The 23,640-nt window shown below is 36.7% G+C and overlaps 1 protein-coding gene across 1 annotated transcript in view; it reads right to left on the minus strand.

Moving 5' to 3' along the window:
- LOC107662556 (semaphorin-5A-like) overlaps positions 1-23,640 on the minus strand; it is a gene marked incomplete at its 3' end in the record, with an annotated part of 88,021 nt that overhangs the window by 42,706 nt on the left and 21,675 nt on the right. The window contains exons 5-10 of the mRNA XM_016452620.1: positions 15,872-15,934; positions 9,035-9,133; positions 5,696-5,909; positions 3,837-4,122; positions 3,321-3,456; positions 381-585 (exon numbers count right to left, since the gene is read on the minus strand). Coding sequence (XP_016308106.1) covers positions 381-585; positions 3,321-3,456; positions 3,837-4,122; positions 5,696-5,909; positions 9,035-9,133; positions 15,872-15,934 — 1,003 coding nt within the window. The remainder of the gene's footprint in view (positions 1-380; positions 586-3,320; positions 3,457-3,836; positions 4,123-5,695; positions 5,910-9,034; positions 9,134-15,871; positions 15,935-23,640) is intronic.

The raw sequence follows: 23,640 nt of genomic DNA on the forward strand, positions 1-23,640 counted from the left end.
AAAAAAAAAAAAAAAAAAAAATTATATATATATATATATATATATATACATACCTAAAACTTTTCAATTGTGACTTTATTTCTTATTTTCAACTTTATTTTACAAATGAACTTTTCTAGTTTTGACTGAGGCGGAAATGAGCTTCTATACTAATCAGATCACTCACTATAAGCATCTGCCACAACTAATGGACTGCATTTGCAATTCTGCAGAAAGTAGTGTGCTATTAGTAGAGCATCTTATGCTGCAACTCCATTAACCTTAATCAGTAACGTATATCTAATGCAGGGCTTATTTTAGACTATATTAAATGTGCATAAATGTTAACGCTATGCACAGACCTCCTCTTTTTTCTATGTAAAGGTGATGTGGTACTATACCTGTTGCTAGATAAAGGATGTGATAGAGCATGTCTTTGCCCTGCACTACATCCACGGCCACATGGGAGAAGCGCACATTGTCCTCCATGAAGTATGGCACAGGAACGATGGGCTGCACCACCTCGTGCATCAGAATGAACTTCTGGGCATCCTGCAAATTCCTCTCCGTTAAGTTCACATAGGAGCCGTAATCTATAGTGCCACACTGAGAAAGAACAAGGGAGATACAAACAGAGAGATGCCGATAAGAAAATAAAAGGATTAACGGTCTGTGAAGAAATGCAAAAAAAGTCACTAAAAGCTGTTGGTCCCAAGAACCCATTTGTTGTATGAAATCATGATAATTTCTTCTATAGAAAAGCATTTAGAAAACTGGCTAGCAGTTGTTTCCCTAAATTACTGTTTTCCTCCCTGAATAAGATTTTATACGGAGAAACAAATTAGCTGGCCTCACAAAACTCACACTCTCTCTTGGATCACATATAATCAACATCAATCAGCTGGAGATCAACGCAGGCATAATTCTACTCAAATGGGGTGCATGTTGGTCTTTCAAGAACAGAATATACGGCAAGCCATTTTCCATCAATGCTGGAAGACATAAATTTAAAGCTCGTAAATCTGGCCTCAACAACATGGACAAATGCTTGATGACGATGTCACAGCAAGCTAGATAAAGTGGGGCTCCTGTACATCATGAATCCTTGGGGTTCAAAGAGAAAAAGAATGAAGTAAAAGACGTTCACGTGGACTTCGGAAACTTAATTATCAGGTCACAGAGATCGGCTTCAATAAGCCAGACGAGAAAGTCTGATTCAGCTGATCCAATAAAGAAGTCCATACTGACCAGACAGTTTTTAAAGGGTTTAGATATGGTAGTCAAGTCATTTTAATGGGGTCATTACCAGGCCCGCATAGAATCTGCACCCAATTCCAACAGAAAGCGCTGAAGATTTTCAAAGAATCTGAACACGTCATTCAGAACATCTGGCCCTTGTGTGTTTGTTATTAGAGGTGAAATGTAATCGAACTGGTTTTCAACATGATTTACTATGTTTAAATACATTCTGGAGAATTTCACCAAAAATCAGCTTGGAAAATGTAAATAAAAAGTCTGCAGAGACCATCTGGGCCTGGACATGGATCTCACGTCACATTAAAATACATTTAACGGCTTTAGATTAACCTTCCAACAATTACCAGCAATTTAGACACAGATACATTCCTTCATTCTGACCACGAGTTTAGATTTCGGAAGAAAGTCTTAAAACTATGCACTGCAGAGTCAGTCATTGTGAAGTGGCTGGCAATACTCCACAGGAGATCAATACTGGTTTTATTAGCTCTTATCATTGTAATTGTCCAGCCACAAATGTTATAAGCTGGCAACTTTATTAATAAATTCATGAGAATTACAAAGACATGGAAATGGAGGCAAATTAATGACCATGAGAGAGGCTTGAGGAACCATGACTTGATCTGTCTCCCTTCCGTTATCATCGACATTATCAGACTTAGATGTTTGTGGGTTTTGGATAATTGGACAGTGCTAAGAAAAATAAAAATTAATCTCACATATTCTTTTTTTCCGGAGAATAATCAGGCAAACACATGAGGCAATAAAACGAAAAACTTCAGTCAGCATCTCGTTTTAATTGGGCACACATTGGTGGTAGTTGAGGTGAGAAAGTCAATTATTTTTTTTGGTTGTTTACCGCTGGAGTGCTGCTAACAGAAAGAAACCTGGCACTTTTCACAAATACCGTATTATTTGGCATTAGAGCAGCAGAGAGACAAATCCCACATTTTTTATTGTTATTAACCTAGAATGAAATGTATGTAGTTTTTAAAATATGGTGATTTTGACCAGTCCCACCTCAATGGTAGTTAAAAATCAAAATAATACAAATGTTACAATTTACAAATACATTATTTAAAAATAATACAAATATTTATATTACAAACTAATTTTAATTACTTCCTACAGCATTGTGGAAAAAGACAATTTGTGTGTGTGTGTTTATTTATTTTTACACATATTGTGCTGTTGACTGAAATTAAGTCAAGGTTAACCCTGTCACCTGTATTATTTTAAGAGAAATGATCAGAATGGGAAAATTGTGCTGTTGTTTTTTTTTTTAAATCCAGCATTTGCTCCCGAGCTACACTACGGTTCAAAAGCTTGGGGTCAGTAAGATTTTTTTTTTTTAAAAGAAGTCACTTTCTCAAGGTTGCAAAAATATAAAAAATACAGTAAAATGGTAATATTGTAAAATATTATTATAATAAAAAAAGAAAATATTTTAATATATTTTTAAACGTAATGTGTTCCTGTGATGCAAAGCTGAATTTTCAGCAGGCATTACTACAGTCTTCAATGCCACATGATGCTTCAGAAATAATTCTAATATGCTGATTTGCTGCTCAAGAAACATATTATTAGTGAACAATATTGAAAACGTTGAAAAATGTAGTGCTGCTTAGTATTTCTGTAGAAATTGTGATACCTTTTAAGGATTTGTTGATGAATGCAAAGTTCTATCTTTTGGAACATTATAAATGCCTTTACTGTCACTTTGATATTTTTTTTTTAAATCAAATTTGCAACCCGGTTACTCATTATATCATAATTTTTTTTCTACTGAATAGAAAAATCATATAATTATGATTACTATTAGAAAATAACAAAAAAACATTTAAACAACAAATGCTGTTAACAGGGTCTCATCAAATAATGGAAAATAAAACTCAGAATGACTTCTTGATGAAGAGGATGATGATCAACATTCTCTGAAGGTTAAGCACCTCCTTTCACTGACCATTTGAGAGTTTCAGGCCCTATTCTGTACCCTATTTGTGGAAAGTGCCACTTAACTTTTAAAGCAGATGGAGCGAATGCATACTGTCCGTAAAAGTGACTGTCATTTTCTGGGTGCTTACCTGAAAGTCAGGGTTGGGATTGGGGTAGGGCAGCCAAGCGGAGCGTGAGTTCTCCTGGTACTTGAAAGGCCCACTGAACACTTGGGTAATAGCGCTCAGATTGAAGGCACACACTGCTGATGCGGCAATGCTGTTGCTGAGAACAGAGTCAGAAGCAGGCAGTCAGCACACACAAACACACACACACTTATATGCAACACGTTTTCACTGACAATCATTAAAGCATAGTGGAACACAATGTGAAAAATGGATCTGTCCATGGCTGACTGTGATACAGATCACACACTACCAGAGAGATAACAGCAGGTAAGCAAAAGTATGTATGGTGTTAAAATGATAGTGCCCTCACAAAAAAACTATGCAATTAATAACAGGCTTTTGCTGAGAATGCAGACCACAAAATTGACATTCTGCAGGAAATAATGGGTCATAAGTTGACTTTTGTGCTTTGAAACCCTGAACATAACAGAGGATATCTTAAAACTGTGTGTTGTGATCAAAAAGTGCTTTACTCACACATTAGTAGTGAAAATCCCATAGAGAAGCTCAAGCTCAGGCAGGAAAAAGGTTCCCTGCAGCTCGTTGTAGTTGAATGGAATCTCGCCCGGCCGTGAGCAATTAAGCCTGGCCTTCATAAAGGTGGTCCAGGTGTCCTCCAGCAGAAAACGGCCCCCGATGTCGTTCTTGCAGACGCGAGCGGCGCGAGAGAACACCGTCCGGCCGCAGTCATGCTCCACGGCGTTCTCACGGAAGAAGAAGTAGGTGAAGTTGCCGATGTCGTAGGAGGAAACGAAGTTGGGCTCTGAGTTTGACAGAAACGGGGGACAGATGACAGTGATTAATAACGGATTGCACATGGAGCAGAACCGCTGGCCCATCGAGATGCATTTATTAATCTTATGCTTAGGTAATGGACGAACTCATTTGTCGTGGGAGAAGAGAAAGGTTACGGTGAGAAACGATCAAAGCGAGCTTACTCGTTTAATTATCGTTCTCCATTCAAAACAGATGAACGCACGAGCCTCTCAAAGGCAAAAAGAGCAACCGTCATGGCCAGCTTCGTAAGATTCAAAGTGAGGAGGTGGATGTGATTGACAGCAAATTCATTTTCTTTTGTGGTGAGGAGCTTTGCACATTTGCACAACATGAAGGAGGAAAAATCATTTGGAAAAAGTTAATGTAATGTAAATGTAAATCAGGTGGAATTCTTCTCTGTCGAGATTTTCTGATAATAATTTTTAAACCCATCAACTCAGGCAGTTTTTTCAATTTGGACGTTGATGTTTAGGTTTGGAGAAAAGATTAATGTCTACAGTTAAAGGGATACTTCATGCAAAAACGAAAATTCTGTCATCTTTTACTCCCCTTCATGTTGTTCAAAACCTGTATGTCTGTCTTTCTTCTAAATATTTTGAGGAATATCTCAAGTGGTTTATTTTGTCCATATAATGGAAGTAAATGGTGACTAAAACTGTTGGTTACCAACAATCTTCAAATTATCTTTTGTGTTCCACAGAAGAAATTAAGGTAATTCAGGACTGGACTCACATGAACTGTTCCTTTAAGATGGTCAATTTTGTTTTTGTGCCAAAATCTAACATCATAATCCAGCAAAAACAAGCAAGATGGACACAACAGGTGACTAAAATTACTAAAACTGTATTATTTTTTTGTAGTGTTGTTCATCGTTTTTATGGATGATTGCATGTTGCACATCCCACTCATGTTGGCATATGCTAATTTGTCTACCTTCTATGATATGGCTGATGTTGTATCAAAACACAGTCAAACTTGACCAGATACTCACTATTTGAAGTCAACAACAAATGATCCGACATTTATTTGTTAAGTTACATTTAGTTTTGTTCTTGCAGATGTTTGAAACCTTATCAGAACAGACCTGCAGCCTATTTTTGTGTTGTGAACCACCAGTTGAGAACAACTGCAGAGCTCTTCAAAACAGATGTGCTACTTAAACTTACATCTCACCCTCCACCCCCCAAAATGTCATCATTTACACCTCCTTTTGTTGTTCAGAAGCTCAAATATGGAACACAAAAGCCAATGTTAGGCAGAATGTTAGAGACTGACAGACTCACTGTCAGTCTGTCACTGGCCACTTTCATTACATCTTTTTTTCATACAATAAAAGTGAACAGTGATAGAGGCTGTCATTCTGCCTAATGTCTTTATTTGTGTTACAGAAAGAAATTCATGCAGTTTTGGAATGACATGAAGGTGAGTAAATGATGACACCTTTAAAGAAACAACTTGTGCCACATTTTCCAAAGACCAATTAGTCACTTGATTGCTATTAAGGACTTTAGTTTTTTCTCGTAATGTCATAATTGAATGAAATATATTTCATACAATACCATTGAGCCATTTGGAGTTGTATTGAGCAGTACGCAGAGGTGGAAGTCCTCCCAGGCTTCGGTAGATTGCCGGGTCCCTGCCGGAAAAGTCCATGGCTGTGGCGGCATACAGCTCCCCGCTGGAAGTGATGAGGGCAGTGGAATTATGCAGAGGGTTATAGGGGCACCGTGCCATCCCACTGATTTGATCATGGACCTCGGTCAGGTTAGTCAGCTGTGCAGAGAAACAGAGATTGAATTCAGACACCCTGGAATTCTTATACCTGAAAGGCTAGTATATATCTTAGTAAATACAAACGGAATACAAATCATAAAATAAATAATTTTGAACGCACTATTAGTTTGTTTTGAGTCTGAACAGAGAAATACGTCCAAACATTTCCACGGACAGAAATCTCGAAGATGTTCTAATTTTGTTTACGCGAGGCGCTGATGTGGCATGAAAACTATTTCACCGTTCGAATCATTTATTACTGTGGAAACGCTCTGCCTACTTCCAGCCGTGTTGTGTGCTATTTTGTGAGACGGCAAAAATGTTTATCTCATTACTTGGTTGTCACGCCTAGTGGCGGCTGCAATAGCTAAATGCTAATCGTTCGCAACACACCCGTTCTGTTCTTATGTGCAGTACGGAAAAGCCTTGATTCTTGCTTAGCGTGACATTTAGCCAGCAATGGGAAGCTACCATGACAGGAAGGTAATTTCCATTTGTATACAATAAGCACAAGGGATATGCCACCAAAGGAAGCGAGTATGACTTTTCGTGCTGGTCCAAGTTTTTTTAACCGATTTCTGTTCCTTCACAAAATTCTCCATCTGAACTACTAGAGAAGCCATTAGTGAACCATATGGGTTTAAAGCAGTGGTTCTCAACCAGGCTCAACCTCGGCAAACTTCCAAGAGGGCCTTAAAATGACTTACAATCAGACCAAACAAGCATAGAAATAAGCTAAAACAACTAAAAATCTATATATTTCTTCATCACCCCCTTAACAACTATTTTTTGTCTTTCAAAAAACAGGATTGCAACTTCTTGGAAAACCTGATTATATGAGAAAGCCTCATTTTAAAAGTATGATTTGTGGACATGGAAAAGTCTAATATGCATTTCGGCCAAGCTCTAAAATATGTATATATGCCAGACTCTAAAATATTTTATTGGGTATAAATTGTGAGTAAATCCTTATCCAGTGAATCACGTACAATTGGAAAAGTCATGGGAAATTATTGTGGACAAAATGGGGCATTGAGGTAAAAAAGGTTAAGAACCACTGATGTAAATGACTGCTTCCGTTATCACTGCAAAAAATAATTTTCTTACTCAGTATTTTTGTTTTGTTTTCTAGTAGAAACATCTAAACATTCTTTATATTTACACTGAAAAAAAACTAAACAATGAGATACATTTACTTGAGAAACAAATTACCTAAGACATTAAGTCTTGTTTAAAATGTAAAATGTATCAAAATTAAAAGATTTTGAACATAAAACAACACACACACACACACACACACACACGCACGCACGCACGCACGCATGCACATATATTTTCTTAAATGTTGATATTTATTAAAAAAACAAGACTTAATATCTAGTAATTGCTACTAGATATATAAGAATCTACGATATATTAATATCTAAGTAATTTTCCTTGTCAAATAAATATATCTTGATTTAAGAATATTTATACATTTGTAATGGAAAACAATAAAGAAAATCATTTTTTGCAGTATTCACAAGGGAGAGTATTTTCCTTTGAGAGCACAGCCAAATTCTGTTCATCATATTTAAAAATGTGATACAAATTGGCATCAAAAACACGTTTGAAAAATCCAGTTAAAGCTTCTGTTATAATGACGCTCCTACCTTCCATATGCATCTGGTATCTGTTACCAGAAAAATGACAAGTGAATGGTTTTCGAATTGAGCAATACATCTCAAGCAGCAGTAAATTTTATCTATGCAGCTTGAAATGTCATGCCTTCAGTGACTAGCTTATTTTTGTACCAGGAAATCTGACATACTGCATTGTGCTCAACCCTATCGGTCTGTCCCGAAGGCGGATTAGATCCTGTGTGGCCTCTCTTGAATGCTTTTATTTTACATGCAGCTGACGGCCACAACACTTGCCCTGTGTAATCAATGTAAAGGGGGATTATCCTTGATGCTCGCTCGAAGAAAACCTGGCTGGAAGTGTCTCGGCTTCCTTCAGGACCCGGAGTCCATTTAGCTGGCAATAAAGTCAGGCGAATTTGCATGTTTGGCAAGGCGAAGCAGTCTTTTGAAGCGTCGGTGCCAGGGAGATACTTCTCCCCGAGCCAACACCCGAACGGATGTGCCTTTTCATGGGTGCGAAGAAAGATGAAAGGCGTTTATTGATGGAACACCTTCTGACAAATAGCACTCGGAAGCCTTCGCAGATATGGGCACACTACCCATAATGCACATTAATGGAGAGGGTTGAAAGACGCCTCTTCAGGAGAGCGGCAGCTGTGTTTGAGCAGCACTACAACCTCGATAGTCGCTTGTTTAAAGATGCGGCTTTACTGGCGGCGTTACAAGGACACGACGGAGACTTTTCGCTCATGCCTTCCTGGCTTCGCTAAGTCCTTTCCTGCTGGCACGAGGTACTTATAATGGTAAATCCCTGGGGTGAATTAGCTTTGAGTCAATAATTCCTGCCATCCTTCAAAGAGCCACCGAGGAGATGATTGCCATAGTACGCGAATCGAATGTCATCATCATTATCAGGTTTGAGGAAAGGATAGAAGAGTAATCCAGTCATTCAAATTCAGGGATTCGAGCACAAGAGACTTACATGCATGAATGAAAACTAGGAGATGTGAGGGGGAATAATGGGGGATGTCAGTAAATGTGCTTGGTGGAGATGCTTATCTTTCAATCAGCCGCATTGAGTGGCATTTATTGCGATAGGTGGCAACTATGCTGCAACCCATGCGTTGGAAAAATTCGTCAAAGATAAAGTGCAAACACTCGCACAACACCTGCATAACAAGTGTGAACTTTCCACAAAGGACAAGAGACTTAGAGATACTACAACTTCCCACTTTATAAGAAAAACAGGCCTTGTTTCTTATTGTTGTTGTTTTTTTGTCTAGATCTCAAGAAAGCTTCTTCTGAGGTGAAGCACGAACAAACGTTTATTGAAATAAACCACAGGCATTGGTTGAAATACCACATGCTATGCTACACAACCCACGCAGCGATGAAAATGTCAAAGGAGGTCAATGTGGGAGAGGGAACTTGGGACGAAGCTAGCATAACATCAGGTTAGGAAGCCAGTGCATTATATTAAGTGCATTGATGCGTTTACGTTACCGTGCGGTTGGTGCAAATTGGAGTGAATGCATTTGTCCCGCATGTAAACAGCCTGTCGCCGTTGACGAGTAGAACACGGATGTAATTCTGGCACTCCTCCTGTTAAAAGACATAAGGGAAAATGTGTAAGCGGTAGCAAAAGTGTTGACTATTAGCATTACAAATGCAAAATTGAGCCAACTCAGAAAAAGGTGTGTTGACAAAATCATAACACACTATGAATAGAAAACCCGCCTTTCTGTTAAAGGGGTATAGTTCACCCAAAAATTAAAATTCTGTCATTAATTACTCAGCCTCATGTCATTCTAAACCTGTAAGACCTACGTTCATCTTCGGAACACAAATTAAGGTATTTTTGCTGAAATCCAAGAGCATTCTGACCCTGCATAGACCCTGCATACTTAGAAAGGTAGTAAAGACATCATTAAAATAGTCCATGTGACATCAGTGGTTCAACCTTAATTTTATGAAGCTACGAGAATACTTTTTGTGCGCAAAGAAAACAAAAATAATAACTTTATTCAACTATTTCTTCTCTTCCGTGTCAGTCTTCGACTCGCATTCAGGACAGTACCACTTTTCATCACAAATATGTTAATTTGTGTTACGAAGATGAACAAAGGTTTTATGAGTTTGGAAAGACATGAGGGTGAGTAAATAATGACAGAATTTTAATTGTTGGGTGAACTAACCCTTTTAAAGCTAATAAAAAGTTTATTTATTCTAAAACATTCATTTATAGAACCAGCCTGAAAAATGGAAAATTCTAAAAAAAAAAAAAAAAAAAGAAAGAAAAAGAAAAAAATAGGCCTATATATACATATATTTTTAACAGTTATATTAAAAATAAATATGTATACTTTTATAATATATTAAATTTATACAATATATATTTTTAACAGTTATTTGAACAAAAGAAGTCCGGTTGTCAGATTTCTTTGGTAATTGAACTTAAATTGTTTCAAACAAAATCTTGACAAGCCTTTTTTCCATTAGCACTGACTATTTTTCCCAAGTGTAGAAATATTGTATGAATGAATGAGTGAAATTATAGTCATATTCATCAATAGGAAAATTCACCCTACATACATTTTCTAAATGGACGTTACTGATCGTATTGTCAACAATTCATCCGTGTATGTTTTAATAAAAAGAAAAAAACATGACGCCAATCTTCCAGTGAAATGACTGGCTTCTCTCTGAAAATGTATGTTGGAGTTTTCTAATCATTTAGTCTCTTTAAACTTTGACTTTTTTTTTGATAATCCTTTACATTTAGATGTAAGTCCACAATTGCAACAACTGTATATAATTTGAAAAATCAAAACTCAAATCTTTTTCCATAACTTTTAATTGATGCAGTGGCTTTTTTGTTGTTTATTCTTTGTTTGTTTGTGTTTATCTTATTGAGTATTGACCTATATTATGCACATCACATTGGCCAACAGCTGTTGTTTTAATTGTGCTCTACAAATAAAGTGACACTGACATTGACAATACAGAAAAAAAGATTTGTCACTACTTCTATTTCATTGCAAATTTATGAGACCATTATTGTTTGATTTGAATGACGTTTTAACATGAAATCTTTCAAAATGTAATCTTTGTAAAAAACAAAAGGAGGAAAAATGCAAACAGGTCTAAATACTTCTGTCTTTCTCCACTGTAGGTAGAAGCTATATTAGCAAAAATAGCTGTCTGTGGTGTTTCCAAAATGGTCACTGTGTGAAATGGCTTCTCTTAAAGGGACTTTGGCCAAACTCCAGAAATTCAAAGCCTTTACAGTACAGAAGCTAGGTTGCATTTGTCTTCCAATCAGATTTTCTGCTATATTAGACCAGCGGCAGGACTTCTTGAACCGTAATGCTTCAGTTCTGTGTGTTTTTACAAGGCTTTTTGAGAATTTATGAGCCAGTAAATCATGCTTGTCTGAAATACTTGAAACCCTGTCGCCCCGTCTCGCTCTCTGTTGATTTAAAGGTGTTCCAAGGCAGTGCTTGAGTGGGTCAACTTTATTTGCTCATCAGAATGGCTGTTAACCCGTGAAGCCGTTCATTTCCCTGCACTAAGCGGAGTCCTGAAAAGAAAAGGATGATTTACATTTACTAATGCAATTTGGCTGGAGGGCAGTGCTTTGCTTTATGTGTAAATAAACGGAGATTTGATATGCCTACCACATCACGATGTGACATGTTTATGAAAACCCCTGACAGATGGCTACACTCCATAGTGTAATATAGTGGCTGCTATGCACTGTTTGCATTACAAACAATACTAAGTCGACAGAACACCATTCACTCCATCAAACACTTTCCTTTGTTCTTGAAACAACAGATTCAAGGAAACCAGATGCAGCGGTTGAAAGAGATTAAAGATAATGTTTTGTATAGTAAAAAAACAAAAAAAAAAACTTTCATATGGCTTTGTGATGTGTAAAACAACCAAACAGTCTTAAAAGGAATAGTTCACTTAAAAAAAAAAAAGGAAATTATGTCCTTACTCACCCTCATATTGTTCCATTCGTATGACTTTCTTTCTTCTTTGGAACACAAAAAAAGGATTTTGAAGAATCGTACTGGTCCCTCTTTAGAGGACTGAGGCTTTCAAACTTCATAAAGTATCATAAAAGTGGTCCATACAAATCGCATGCTACATTTCAAATCTTCTGAAGCCATACGATAGCTTTGTGAAATCATGAGAGAATTTAAACTTCATAAAGAACTTTTAAATTAATCGACTGATTCGGTTCACAGATCTGGTCTGAATGATTCAGAGTGATCGAGTTATGAGTGATCTCAAAAAGCTATCATTAGGGCTGGCCGGAAAAATGATAACGTTAATTATCGCGATATAATTTCCTGCGATAAAACGATAACAAGGGTTTGATAAATGTTCGATATAATGTTTATGCGCCAGAAGCAGAACGAAACAGTGCTACTCATTTGAACTGCGCCACACGGACCATTGATCTGGTAAGTTTACATTTCAAGCGGCAGCGCAGTGCGAGCTCACTAGAGCAAATGCGTTTACTCGCTGATGAGTCTCGGTCACACGCTGTGAGATCCATTGTGAAGTGCGAGAATTCAGCTAACAAAACAAATAACTTTGTGATTTTAAACTAGTTTAAAACCAGGGCCCGTATTCAAAACATCTTAAGGCTAAAAGTAGCTCATAACTCGCCGATTTAGGAGAAAATTTTAAAAATAATGGGCGTCAATCCTAAATTTAGGACTCTTAAATTTTTGCTCTAAGAGTATTTCACAAAGCGTTTTAGCACTAAAACTAGCTCCTAAATCTGTGAAAGGTTAGAAGTCGTGAAGAGGACTCCTAAGTCACTAAGACCAAGCCACAAACTATTCCTAAAATGGCTGTTGCCGGCAATCTGCCTCTGAACGTAAACATTTTAGAAACATTTGATGATAATGACCTTTTAAAAAGGTATCACCTTTGGTTTTGGAGGTTACCCCAACTCCAAATTTTCCTTTGATTATATCCTTGATTTCATTAACCAGTGGGGCAAGAAGTAACAGCTGTTCTTGTGTCCAGTTTGTTTGTTTGTTTTTTGTTGTTGTTGTTTTTTTACATTTGCATGTCTTACTATCAGCCATGATTATTCTACTCTGTTAATTAAAAGGCTGTTTATATGCATATCCGCTAATTGTTTTTGAAAAGCATAGATGTAAGAGGCTGTCAATTAGCTGAACATATACTTGTTTAATTAGTGACACTTATCCTGCATTTTAAAATCTTTAATTGAATGTGGGAATTAACTTCTTATTTTTATTTGTAAACATTTATTTGAATACGGCAACATAATAGTGTGCTCTACAATATTATGAATAAATCTCTGACAGAGAATATCAGCCAATCACTGTGTGCATAGTTAGTAAGCATGCTGACATCATCCATAGCAACGAGGTCAACCCCGCCCTTACTCTTAGCTTAAGACTTCTCTCTATTCCTTAGTAAAAGTTTGTCTCAGCGGCTTTGTGAATAGGTTTTAAGAGAAAACTCTTAGCTAAAAACCACTCTTAGTGGTAAGATAAAATGTTTTGTGAATACGGGCCCAGATGAAATGGTGCTGACAAACAGCAGAAACACTCTGCACAATGATACAGTCAGAAGACTTTTCAATCTACAAATTGCGATCATTTACCATGGATTTACTGTAGTAACACTAACTGCACCATGGTATTTTGGCAGAAATGTGGGACAATCATAAGACATTTTATTATATTATTAATGTAGACATGAATTAAATGTATTAAAGGAGTAATGGAATATAATTAGAGTATTTTGTGATTAAGCTATATAGCATTTCTGTATTTATACTAAATGTATTTAGACTACTGTTTTTCATACAAATACCTAGAAATAATATGGTAAAATTTTTACCATGGTATTTTAACTTTGGTTTAACTGTGGTTATAATGATCTAAATGTATAATACTATGGAAGACCAATGGTTATTTTTAATAAAACTCAAACAGTCCAAATAATTACATTTCACCATATAAAAATGAGGAAATAAAACGTTTGAATTTATCGTGATAATTACCAATATCGACTGATATGAAAACTTTTATCGTGATCATTTTTTAAGCCATATCGCCCCGCCCTAGCTATCATATCACTTCAAAACATCTGGAATACAGCATTTTAGTATAGTTTTTGGTGCTTTTGTGTACCTTCTGAAGTTTGAAATCTTTATTGTAATTGCATGGAAAAGAGCAACCAGCACATCATTCAAAATGAATCCTTCTGTGTTCCACAAAAGAAAAAAAAGTCTGGCACTTTTTTAGAACCAAATATTCTTTTTTTTTTGGACTATTACTTTAGAGATATTCTGAGCCACCACATGTGCAGTCGATACAGCAAGACTCCACAATTGCAAGCAACTTACGGCAGCCTCCTCCTGCAATTCGGAAATTCAATCACATGTTGCTCAGAGTAATCCAACTCATTACGGGCTTCAGAACACGTTTCACAAGCGAATAAAAAAAAACACTCATGGGGCCGTTCGCACAGGCTGAAACCGCACGGGGGCCACTAGAAATACACCTTGGGGCTCGGCCCAGGCTGGAAGGATGGTCGGCAATCCCAAACACAGTCCCTGTACAGCTCCCATATGACTTAAAATGGCTCAGCTCAGTGTAGCATACTATAAAGCAAAGGGGGACCCTCCATCTCATGTTTGACAGAGCTGGAAGTGAAATATTAAGGAGATTTAAGAAACATTTTGTAGCACAAATCTGATCTGATTCAGTCAGCCTTCAAAAACACAAGGGAGTCAGTGCTGAAGAGCCATGAAAACGGCTCCATAGCAAAGTGGAAGAGATGTGGGAATGCCTGAGCAAGAGCGATGCCATAAATAATGGGTTAGCTATTTTAGGAGGGCGATTGCTTTCTTAAGTACAGGTAATATTTAAAATAACCTTCATTCAGGATGTGAATTACAGTGGGGTTTGGGGGTTTGAATTCACCCCCTCCCCCCACCAATGGAAGTCAAAACAAAAGGTAGGTCTGAAACATATTACAATGTTTCAGTAACCACAAAAGGTCAGATTACAAGTTAGTTAGCTCATATTTCCATGTGGCGCCAAATGGTAACTGAAATTGTGCCTGAGGTGGTTACTATAGCAACAGGATGCCACTTTAGTGGTTTCTGTTAGGATCAGTATTGGATGTTATTTAAAACATATAGATACTATTATGGATATAAACATTGCATTAAACTTATTTTTAAAGTGTTTTGTTTAAAAAGTCAAAATAGTAGACGTTTGTCTAGCAGGTTTAGGCAAAATTCAGAATTTCAAAATTGGCTCTTTTTCGATTCACAGGTTAAATCTGAATTAAACTGACCACACCTTACAGGAAGTTGCACTGAAATAATAGGAGGTATGGCAGGTAAAGGCATTCTGGGAAGTGAAGTGTTCTTGGTCCATTAATTTGCTTGTCTGTAAAGTTTAAACAAAGACATTTGAAACCTTTTTCAATCCAACATTTAAGGTTTGTAAGAAAAAAAAAAGATTTATAAGGGTTATTAATTTTTATGAATTTAAATTTAAATTCAAATGTTTAAATTCAAAAGTTTGGGGTTGGTAAGATTTTTTTAGTTTTAGAAGTAAGTCTCTTAGGCTAACCAAAGCTGCATTGATTAAAGGAAGTAAAAACAGTAATATTAAGAAATATTATTACAATTTAAAATAGTTGTTTTCTTTTAGAATATATTTTAAAATGTAATTTAGTCCTGTGATGACAAAGCAGTTTTTCAGCAGCCATTACTCCGGTCTTTAGTGTCACATGATCCTTCAGAAATCATTGTAATATGCTGATTTGGTGCTCAAGAAACATTTGATTATCAGTGATTATCAATGTAGAAAATAGTTTTGCTGCTAAAAAAATTGTGGAAACGATACATTTTTTTTCAGGATTTCTCAAAAGTACAGCCTTTATTTGAAACAGAAATAATCTGAAACAGAAATATATTTACTGTCACTTTTGATCAACTTAATGCATTCTTGCTGAATCAAAGTATTAATTTACTTAAAAAAAAAAATCTTTCCAAGCTTTCCAAAATTAGCTAAAAAATGTATCCCCCAAAATATCCTTTTATAATTCTCACACTGTGTTCAATTTAACCCAAATATGAAATATTTGGAGAGTTTAAAAACACTCTCAGAAGGAAACGTACAAAAGATGTCACTGTGATTATGCAACTTTATATCCCTAAAGGGTGCATAAAAGTACAAATTAGCACATAAAAGGTACATATTAGTACCTTTTTTAAACCGTACTACCCCAGCGACAGTTTTTGTACTTTTCAGACGTGCTTACCTCTGATTTGCCTCGACTGAAACAGGCTCCTTTGGTAAACTCATCGCAATGCCATTCTGCCTCCTGTAAACAAACACACATTAAGAAGAACATCATGAAATGGCATGTTTTGCTGAGGGCATTGTTGTGAGCTCATCATTCATACAAGAAAAAAAACAGATCTGCTACATCAGACAATTGATATATGCCTCAAATGATTTTTAAATTTACTAAGCTCTAGGATATAGTGCAAAAGAAACTATTTTTTAAATCGAATCTCTGTGTTTAGCCAGGTATTATCGATTGTCACTGAGAGGATGAATGAACTTGGCTATAGAAAGCAGGCAGATCTTGGATGATAATCACTTGTATTCAGCTCCCCGGCATTCTGGGAAAAACAACAGGCTTTTCAGAGGCAGCCTGTGAGCCGTCCTTCACTGAGAGATGAGGGTCCCGGAGACAATGACAGCGTCCACAGACTATGGTTGCATTCACATTTCACCACTGGCACTGAACTGCTGGATAATGCCAAGTTTGAACTCTGCAACTGCCTCCAAATGGATTTTAATATCAAATGAGATCCTCGCACTTATTGACCATGAGATCTCTGGCTCGGATCCAGACGTGCGAGACTTTAAGCTTGCCAAGCGAAAGCAAGCGACTAACTATCAAAAAACAATTAAGGAAAATGTTACAAAGGCACAACGACCATTTTTATCCTTTCCATTTAATAAATGAATAAGAAATTATCATTCCCCAAGGAGGCATGACTCCGGCTAGACAGTAACCTCATTTTGAAGTGATCTAGAGCACAGCAGAAGCCCTGTGGCTGCTGTGCTGGCTGAGATGTTACTCTGTCTGGAGAGTCTTCGATCATGGCTTTATGAGACGGGATTGTTATGTCACCCCAGCCCGAGGCTGAACAGGACGTAGTGCACCCGTGACCCTCTGGAAAAAGGCAAATATTAAGTAAAAAAATCCAGGTTCTCATTCCCTCGAGCCAACAGGGAATCTTACAAGTGACACTTAGAAGACGGCACAGGGTGTGAATGTGCAAATGCAGGACTGAAAATCCGTTGTCTTGCTCAGTCATGCTGCTGAATGTGTTTCCCCACGAGGCCCATTCAAGCCAAATCTTCATCGCAAGACAGAGAAATAGGCTGAGGGACGGAGACACATGAAACTCCTTCACATCCAGAGTGACATGAAAGATGATTTAATGTGTCAAAATAACCATTAGCAACTGATATAACACTTTCAGCCTGACATAACAGCAGCGCAATGATAGAAAGGAGCAGAAAGAAGGCTGGAATTTGCTGAGGGAAGAATACTACGCGTTTTCATGCTTCAAAGCGTATTGTCATATGCCATAATTATAGCTAGGCAGCGGCGCTGAGGCACAACACTACATTTTTAACTGTGCATTTTATGAACTTCTGTAATCGAACAGCAGAAGGAATAGGAACAGACTTCATTCTTATATCCCAGGCTAGAAACCAGCATTTTTGAGGAAAGTCAGTCATACAAACAAACTGCACATCAGCAGAATGTTTCAGAGTGCGAGGACAGCATTAGGATGTCTTAAAGCCGTTTTTGTGTGTGCCAGCACAAATTGCTCAGAGGTAGTAGTTGTCGCCCACTCGAGGTGTTGCGTTTAGCTCAGCAAAAATGGTGCAAAACGTGAATTAAATGTAATTACTAAAACCATTACCTTGACAAATTAGGTTAAATTACACTTTGGAAAATTGCATTATGAATTTCCAGGATAGTCTAAACAATGTCATTCGGTAGTTGGCATCATTCATCAGTAGAGCTATTTAATGATGTAATAATGCTGAACGTAACCATTAACCAACTTGAACTTGGCCATTAACAACTTGAATGTTATTTGCGCTCTGTGATATTTTTACACAAGACATTTTTCAAAAGTGAATAATGGGAAAGAGGCAGGTAGACACCAGCACAGCATTAAATTGCTCTTTCAGTAAAATATGCTCCATTTAAGTCAACTGGTATTTATGACTGACTTCAAAGTCTTTTAAAATTTGCATTGTTAACAATAACCATTTCCTTAAAAAGTGTTCATCGATCTATCCACCTTATTTTGAATCGCGGAAGTAGGGAAATGACAAGAAGAAAGTGTGGTAAAGAGTAAAACTGTTTGCGCTACAAAGGAGTGCGTCCATAATTAAGATAATACATTAAAACAATATGGTAAGAAACACTAGTTTGCAATATCAAGCAGCAAAACGAACTGTTAAAATTAGCTAGAAGGATGACACCGGAAGCCAGATACATTAAATTTACAAATTACCGTTCTTATGAGAAAAATAAGGTAGTTTAAAATTGGCCTGGTTAAAAATAACCGTTTCCTTTTAAAAGTGAATTTAGATCATCATCTATCAATAATTTTGACATCTTACATTTTACACACAATATTGTCAGTTACGTTGTCAATTTTTGCTCCACAAAGGAAAACGGTCCAAACAAAGCCACAACATTTCCAAACAATGCACAGTACTGGCGTTTACGTTTTATTTGATTCAGTATCGTTGAACGAATTGGTTGACTGACCAATTCAGTGATTCACTTACAAAGAGACACTTGTCGCCACCAATTGGCGTAATTACGTAACTTTCAGTAACCCCTGTAAAATAATTTCTAGCCTACTAGTGATGTCCATGGTCGGTCACACCTTGAATAAGTTTGGTAGACTCAAAGTAATGACTTAAAAGTTCTAAATTTGTTAACATCAGTGTTTATATAAAGATGTAAAGTGGCTAGGAATTAATGAGGTTTCTCATACCAGTGAGTGTGAAGGCAGCAGGTATTGCAAAATGGAAAACTTTGACTGGAATTACAATGGAGTTATTACAAAACGCGCAGAGCAGATGGGAAACTTTCACTCCGCTCCACATATTCTAATCCATTCTGTATTTTGCTTGATGCTTTATATGCGCTAACTCGGTTTTACTTAAATCGCGTATGCAGCACAACAATGAAGAAAACAATTAGCCTAAAAGAAAAAAAAAAACACGGTATAGAACACAATGCTCAATAAATTCAGCTTTTGTTTTCAACAGTTTGTCTTTCAGCTTTTCAGAGGTTTTCTTTATGGAGGGTATACAATTGGTTCCATACATAACTTTCACCATAAACACAAAAAACACAGACAACAGTTATTTAAACACACTTTAATGTCTTTACAGTTCCACCGCTCCTGTATGGTAGACTCGCTCCATTGTTCCAGATGGTCCAGTGCAGACCCCAGAACTGAGCGGTCATTGTCAGGAACAGGTGGGCCAGAGAGACCCAGTCAGCACTGTGTGGGTTGAGTCGCCCACTACACGGCTCTCTCCGAGTTCTGCCTGGAATTTACATTGCCAAGACAAAACAAAGCATGCATAAATGATTGTAAGCATTTCTGTTGTGCATGCTTGTATTATCGGAGTTGAAGAATGCAACCACAGGCACGCTTTGGGTATTCAATGAATTCTGCTCATTTCAACAAGCAGCACGTCAGGCAACAGTCAACAGATGACAAAGTATTGCATCTTGCTCAATTGGATTAATCGTGCATTTTCATAATTACGATGCACTGAAGTGTGGAGATTTAAGGTGATCTCATCCTGCCCTGCAACTGTGGCTTGTAAATGAGTTTGAAACCTCATATATCACAGAAATCCTAGCCAAAAGTGATATTTACCAAAACCCAATACATCTCCACTCATTATATATGTAAATGGGAAAAAATCCCAGCAGCATTTACTAGAGTATGTTGCTAAGTAGCCATTATCAGCCTGTAATTGGCATATAAGACCACGGTCCAAGCCTAGTCCCTTGTTAATCAGACATCTGATGGAGTTACAGTATACAGAGCACTGAAGGGGAGCTCATATGTTTATTATTTCATGAATTTAAATGGGCGAGTAACTGGAAGCAATTGAAACAGCGCCCTCAGAAATTAGCACAAGTGTTCTGTTGATCAGTGCATGTAATTGTTTTAGTGACGGTGAGTAAGAGAGGTTAATGAAATACATGACTGACAATCTGTCTCTTTTACTTCAACTTTATATTGCATATAAAAGGAAAGTTAATGATATAACACGTCAAAGTCAATATCACAGCTAAATGCTGTTAATAACACTTTTCCACAAACTCCTGCTCTTTAGAAAATATGAAATCAAGAGCATCTTGATAAGTCTAATCGTGCACAGTTCATCCTCAAATGTGTATTTGAATCTGTTGTCTGCTAGCACACAGATTCTGTTTTACTCAAAGAACGCTATTGTAAAAACCCATTGGAAAATTTCACAGACATGGCTCAAAGAACTACAAACTAAAACCGGTACTGAGTAAAATGATGCTAAAATGTCATTCACATCAGTTTGAGGCCAAAATTACTTTTCAATTTATGTATTGTATCCTCATGTTTGAGAAATGTCAGTCAAGTTACAACTTGATTAATTTTTTTAATTTATTTGTTAATTATTATATATTTTTTTATTATATTATCAATTGACTGACGTGAGATATGTCAGTCAATTGACAACTCAAATTATTTTTATTTATTTTTTATTTGTTTATTTTTATTTTATACAATTTATAATCTTAATGTATCAACTTAAAGGGTTTACATTTCCATTTTGACAAAATTTTTGAAAATCAATAAAAATATCTGATAAAATATCAAACGTTCATTCATTCATTCATTCATTCATTCATTTAAAAGTGTAACTTGATGTTTAATAATTTCATTCATTCATTTAAATTTATAATTTTTAATTGTATTTTTAAATGGTTTCATTTTTGATATTTCAGAATTAAATAATATTTAAAAGTTAAAATATCTGAGCACACATAAAACTGGCTTGATATTGGCGGGAAAAAAAGCCTTCTGCAATGCCATACAATTCACACACATTTGCACAGAATATCAGTTTACGAATAGTAGCAAAGTGATGGTTTAATTTGTGAATATTAATCAAATAATGTGACTTAAATGGTCTAAGAATATTACCTACCAACATCAATACGTGCTAATTAATATTCATGAGTTCACAACGTCACTCACAATTCCGGTGCCCCTGAATAAAACATACACAAGATAAAATGAGCAAAAGATCCAGAGTCACGGCTGAAGAAAATCAGCACGCAAACAGCTGACATGATAAAATCATCGATCACGGTAATGGCTCTATTTCTGCTGAACCAAACGCACTGGTGCATGTGTGTAAGTACAGCAGAGAGTTGAATTGCACTCGTGGGCATATCCCCTTAGAGCAAACGGCTAAACACCGGTTTAAATCACAATGATTACCATATTTGCTGCGGGAGTGAATGTAAATGCCAGGTCCTGGCCAGTATGTTTGAAACGAGACAGCTGTCATGAGCTGAGGAGCTATACTGCTGCGTTAAATAGAGAGTAAGTGAGCGGCAGTGCATGTGTGCTGAATAGACACAGCAGGCTGGCTGTGGTGCAGAGGACATACAGGTTTAACCTGAGGCGATCGGTCAACAAGCCACTTGGATAAGATGCCACCTCACAGCGCCTCTGCTCATTTCCTTCGAGCCTGCCAAAAGGAAACCAGACTATCCTGAGCAGCCAGACCTCATTCAGTTCAATTAGAGTTAAATATTCAATTATTTAACGACACAGTGTTAAACTTATACATATGCATCAGGAATAAAGACGCCAATTGCTCTGTTGCATATTAACAACTGATTTAAATTTACTCGCAAAATGGCTGAATAGAGGCGTACTGGGGAAACAGGCTCCAGTGTTCATTTGTCAAGCTTGAAATACAATGAAGTGACTACAATGCATTTATTCAGGCAATTAATCAGTGGCGCTAGGAGTGCTGCTACTGTACAATATGCAAAATGCTCAAGGGAGAGCAGACTTGACAGAGGAAAATCGGCTGAGGAAGGTGGACTCTGGGTAGACTGAGACCATAAAGACTGAACAATAGAGCTGCTCTTCCTTAAGCACCTCTGTCATTTGACCAATGAGAGAAGAGATGTATTGCTCAGTCCATCTGGGCTTCAGAATCCCAGATATAAGAAACTACAAGAGGCCAGTATCTATATTTTGTTCAGATTAAAGGTCGCTACCAAAAGTGCCAATATCACGTTTTTACATATGGAATAAAAAACAAAAATAAAAAAGGTAAATGTGACTTTTTATCTCACAGTTCTGACCTTTTGTGACATATAAATTCAGAATTCTGAGATGCAAACTCGCAGCAAGTTTACATCTCACAATTCTGTGTTTATATCCTGCAATTCTGCCAGAGAAGGTGATTGCGCCTTTTTAACTCAAAATTCTGACTTTACCTTGCAATTGTTATCTCAATTCTCGAGAACTGCGAGAAAAACAGTCAGAATTGTGAAATAATAAAGTGACAATTACTTTTTTTTTTATCCCATGGCAGAAACAGCTTCCACAGGAGGCAGTATGTTTAATGTACAGTATATTAAATTAGATAAGCAATGTGCAAAATAACTTTTCTTTGAAATAAATTTGTACCACGCAAAGTGACCGTTTCTCCAAAGCTGCTGATGCAGTGTAGAAGCACAAATAAGCAACTCAATTCATATTTACTTGTAAATTACGTATCATTACTAAAGCATTGGGTTACCATAATTCAACATTCAGCATGTTTCTGTTTACCATGATAGTAGCAGGCGTATAGAACTGACATTTATCATGATATCCTATGCAAATCAATTTGAAACCTATACATGGTTTTATGTGTTTCTTTAACACTTTTCCATGTGGGGATAAAAAAAAGCTGTTTTCTTTCCTTTAATAAATTATTTCTTTATTTTTTATTAGAATTTTGAGTTTATAATTAGAGTCACTTTTTAAGCCTTTCAGTTTTATATATTGATTAATATAAAACATTGTAAGCAAATATTAAAAAGAATGTAGCAATTCTCAGCCTTAGTATTTAAATTAGTTGGATACTGATTTCAGTGACTTCCATTCAGGCAGCTCACAGGGAGCCTGAGACTAAATCCAATGCAGACTAGTCCATCAGAAGTTTGTCTATCAACAAGCAGGTCTACATTGTTAAATCACATCTAAAAACCTGCTTTCCTCATCTCTCTTGTGGACTACAGCTTGACAGAACAACAACGTTAAACAGAGGACAAGCATTAGGAGACCATCTGGACCTGTCAGACAGTTTTCAAACTCACTATCCCAACTAGGGATGTCAATTTTCGATCATTTCCATGATCGATCGTCGTTTAAATTAACGATCAATTAATCGATTAATCGTTAACTTTAAAGCAGCAAAATGCGTCTATTGCAGCAGCACGCAGTCACCGGCATGACAGGATGTGCAAAAGCCACTAAAAAAACCCCCTGCTTTCTCACCCGAATTAAAGGGGTTTTAGTCTGAATAAAATGCTAGTAGCAGGATTGTAAAATGAATAGATGTGATTATGATCATTTGATAAAATGAAGAGAGCTCGTATCCCAACATATGAGTATGTGACTTTGCACTGACAGTTTCAACCACTCCTCTATTTCGTTGTGTCTATCACTTCGTGACCTCTTTCTTTTTTCTATTATGAAGATTTCTAAGAAAATTAAACTAGTCTGAGACATTCACTTTTCATTAAAGTATATCTGACCTGCCCAACCTTCCAAAGGGGTCTCTTTCAGCAAACTCTGCAGATCTGAATTTGCTTTTCATTATTATGAAGGGACCTGCAGGAAACTGAAGTCATAAAACGTATTTCAATAATCTGTTTTATTTACAATGTCGAAAAATATTTTT

This window comes from Sinocyclocheilus anshuiensis, unplaced genomic scaffold (assembly GCF_001515605.1).
Source record: "Sinocyclocheilus anshuiensis isolate Anshui unplaced genomic scaffold, SAMN03320099.WGS_v1.1 scaffold1197, whole genome shotgun sequence".
Taxonomy (NCBI): Eukaryota; Metazoa; Chordata; class Actinopteri; order Cypriniformes; family Cyprinidae; genus Sinocyclocheilus; species Sinocyclocheilus anshuiensis.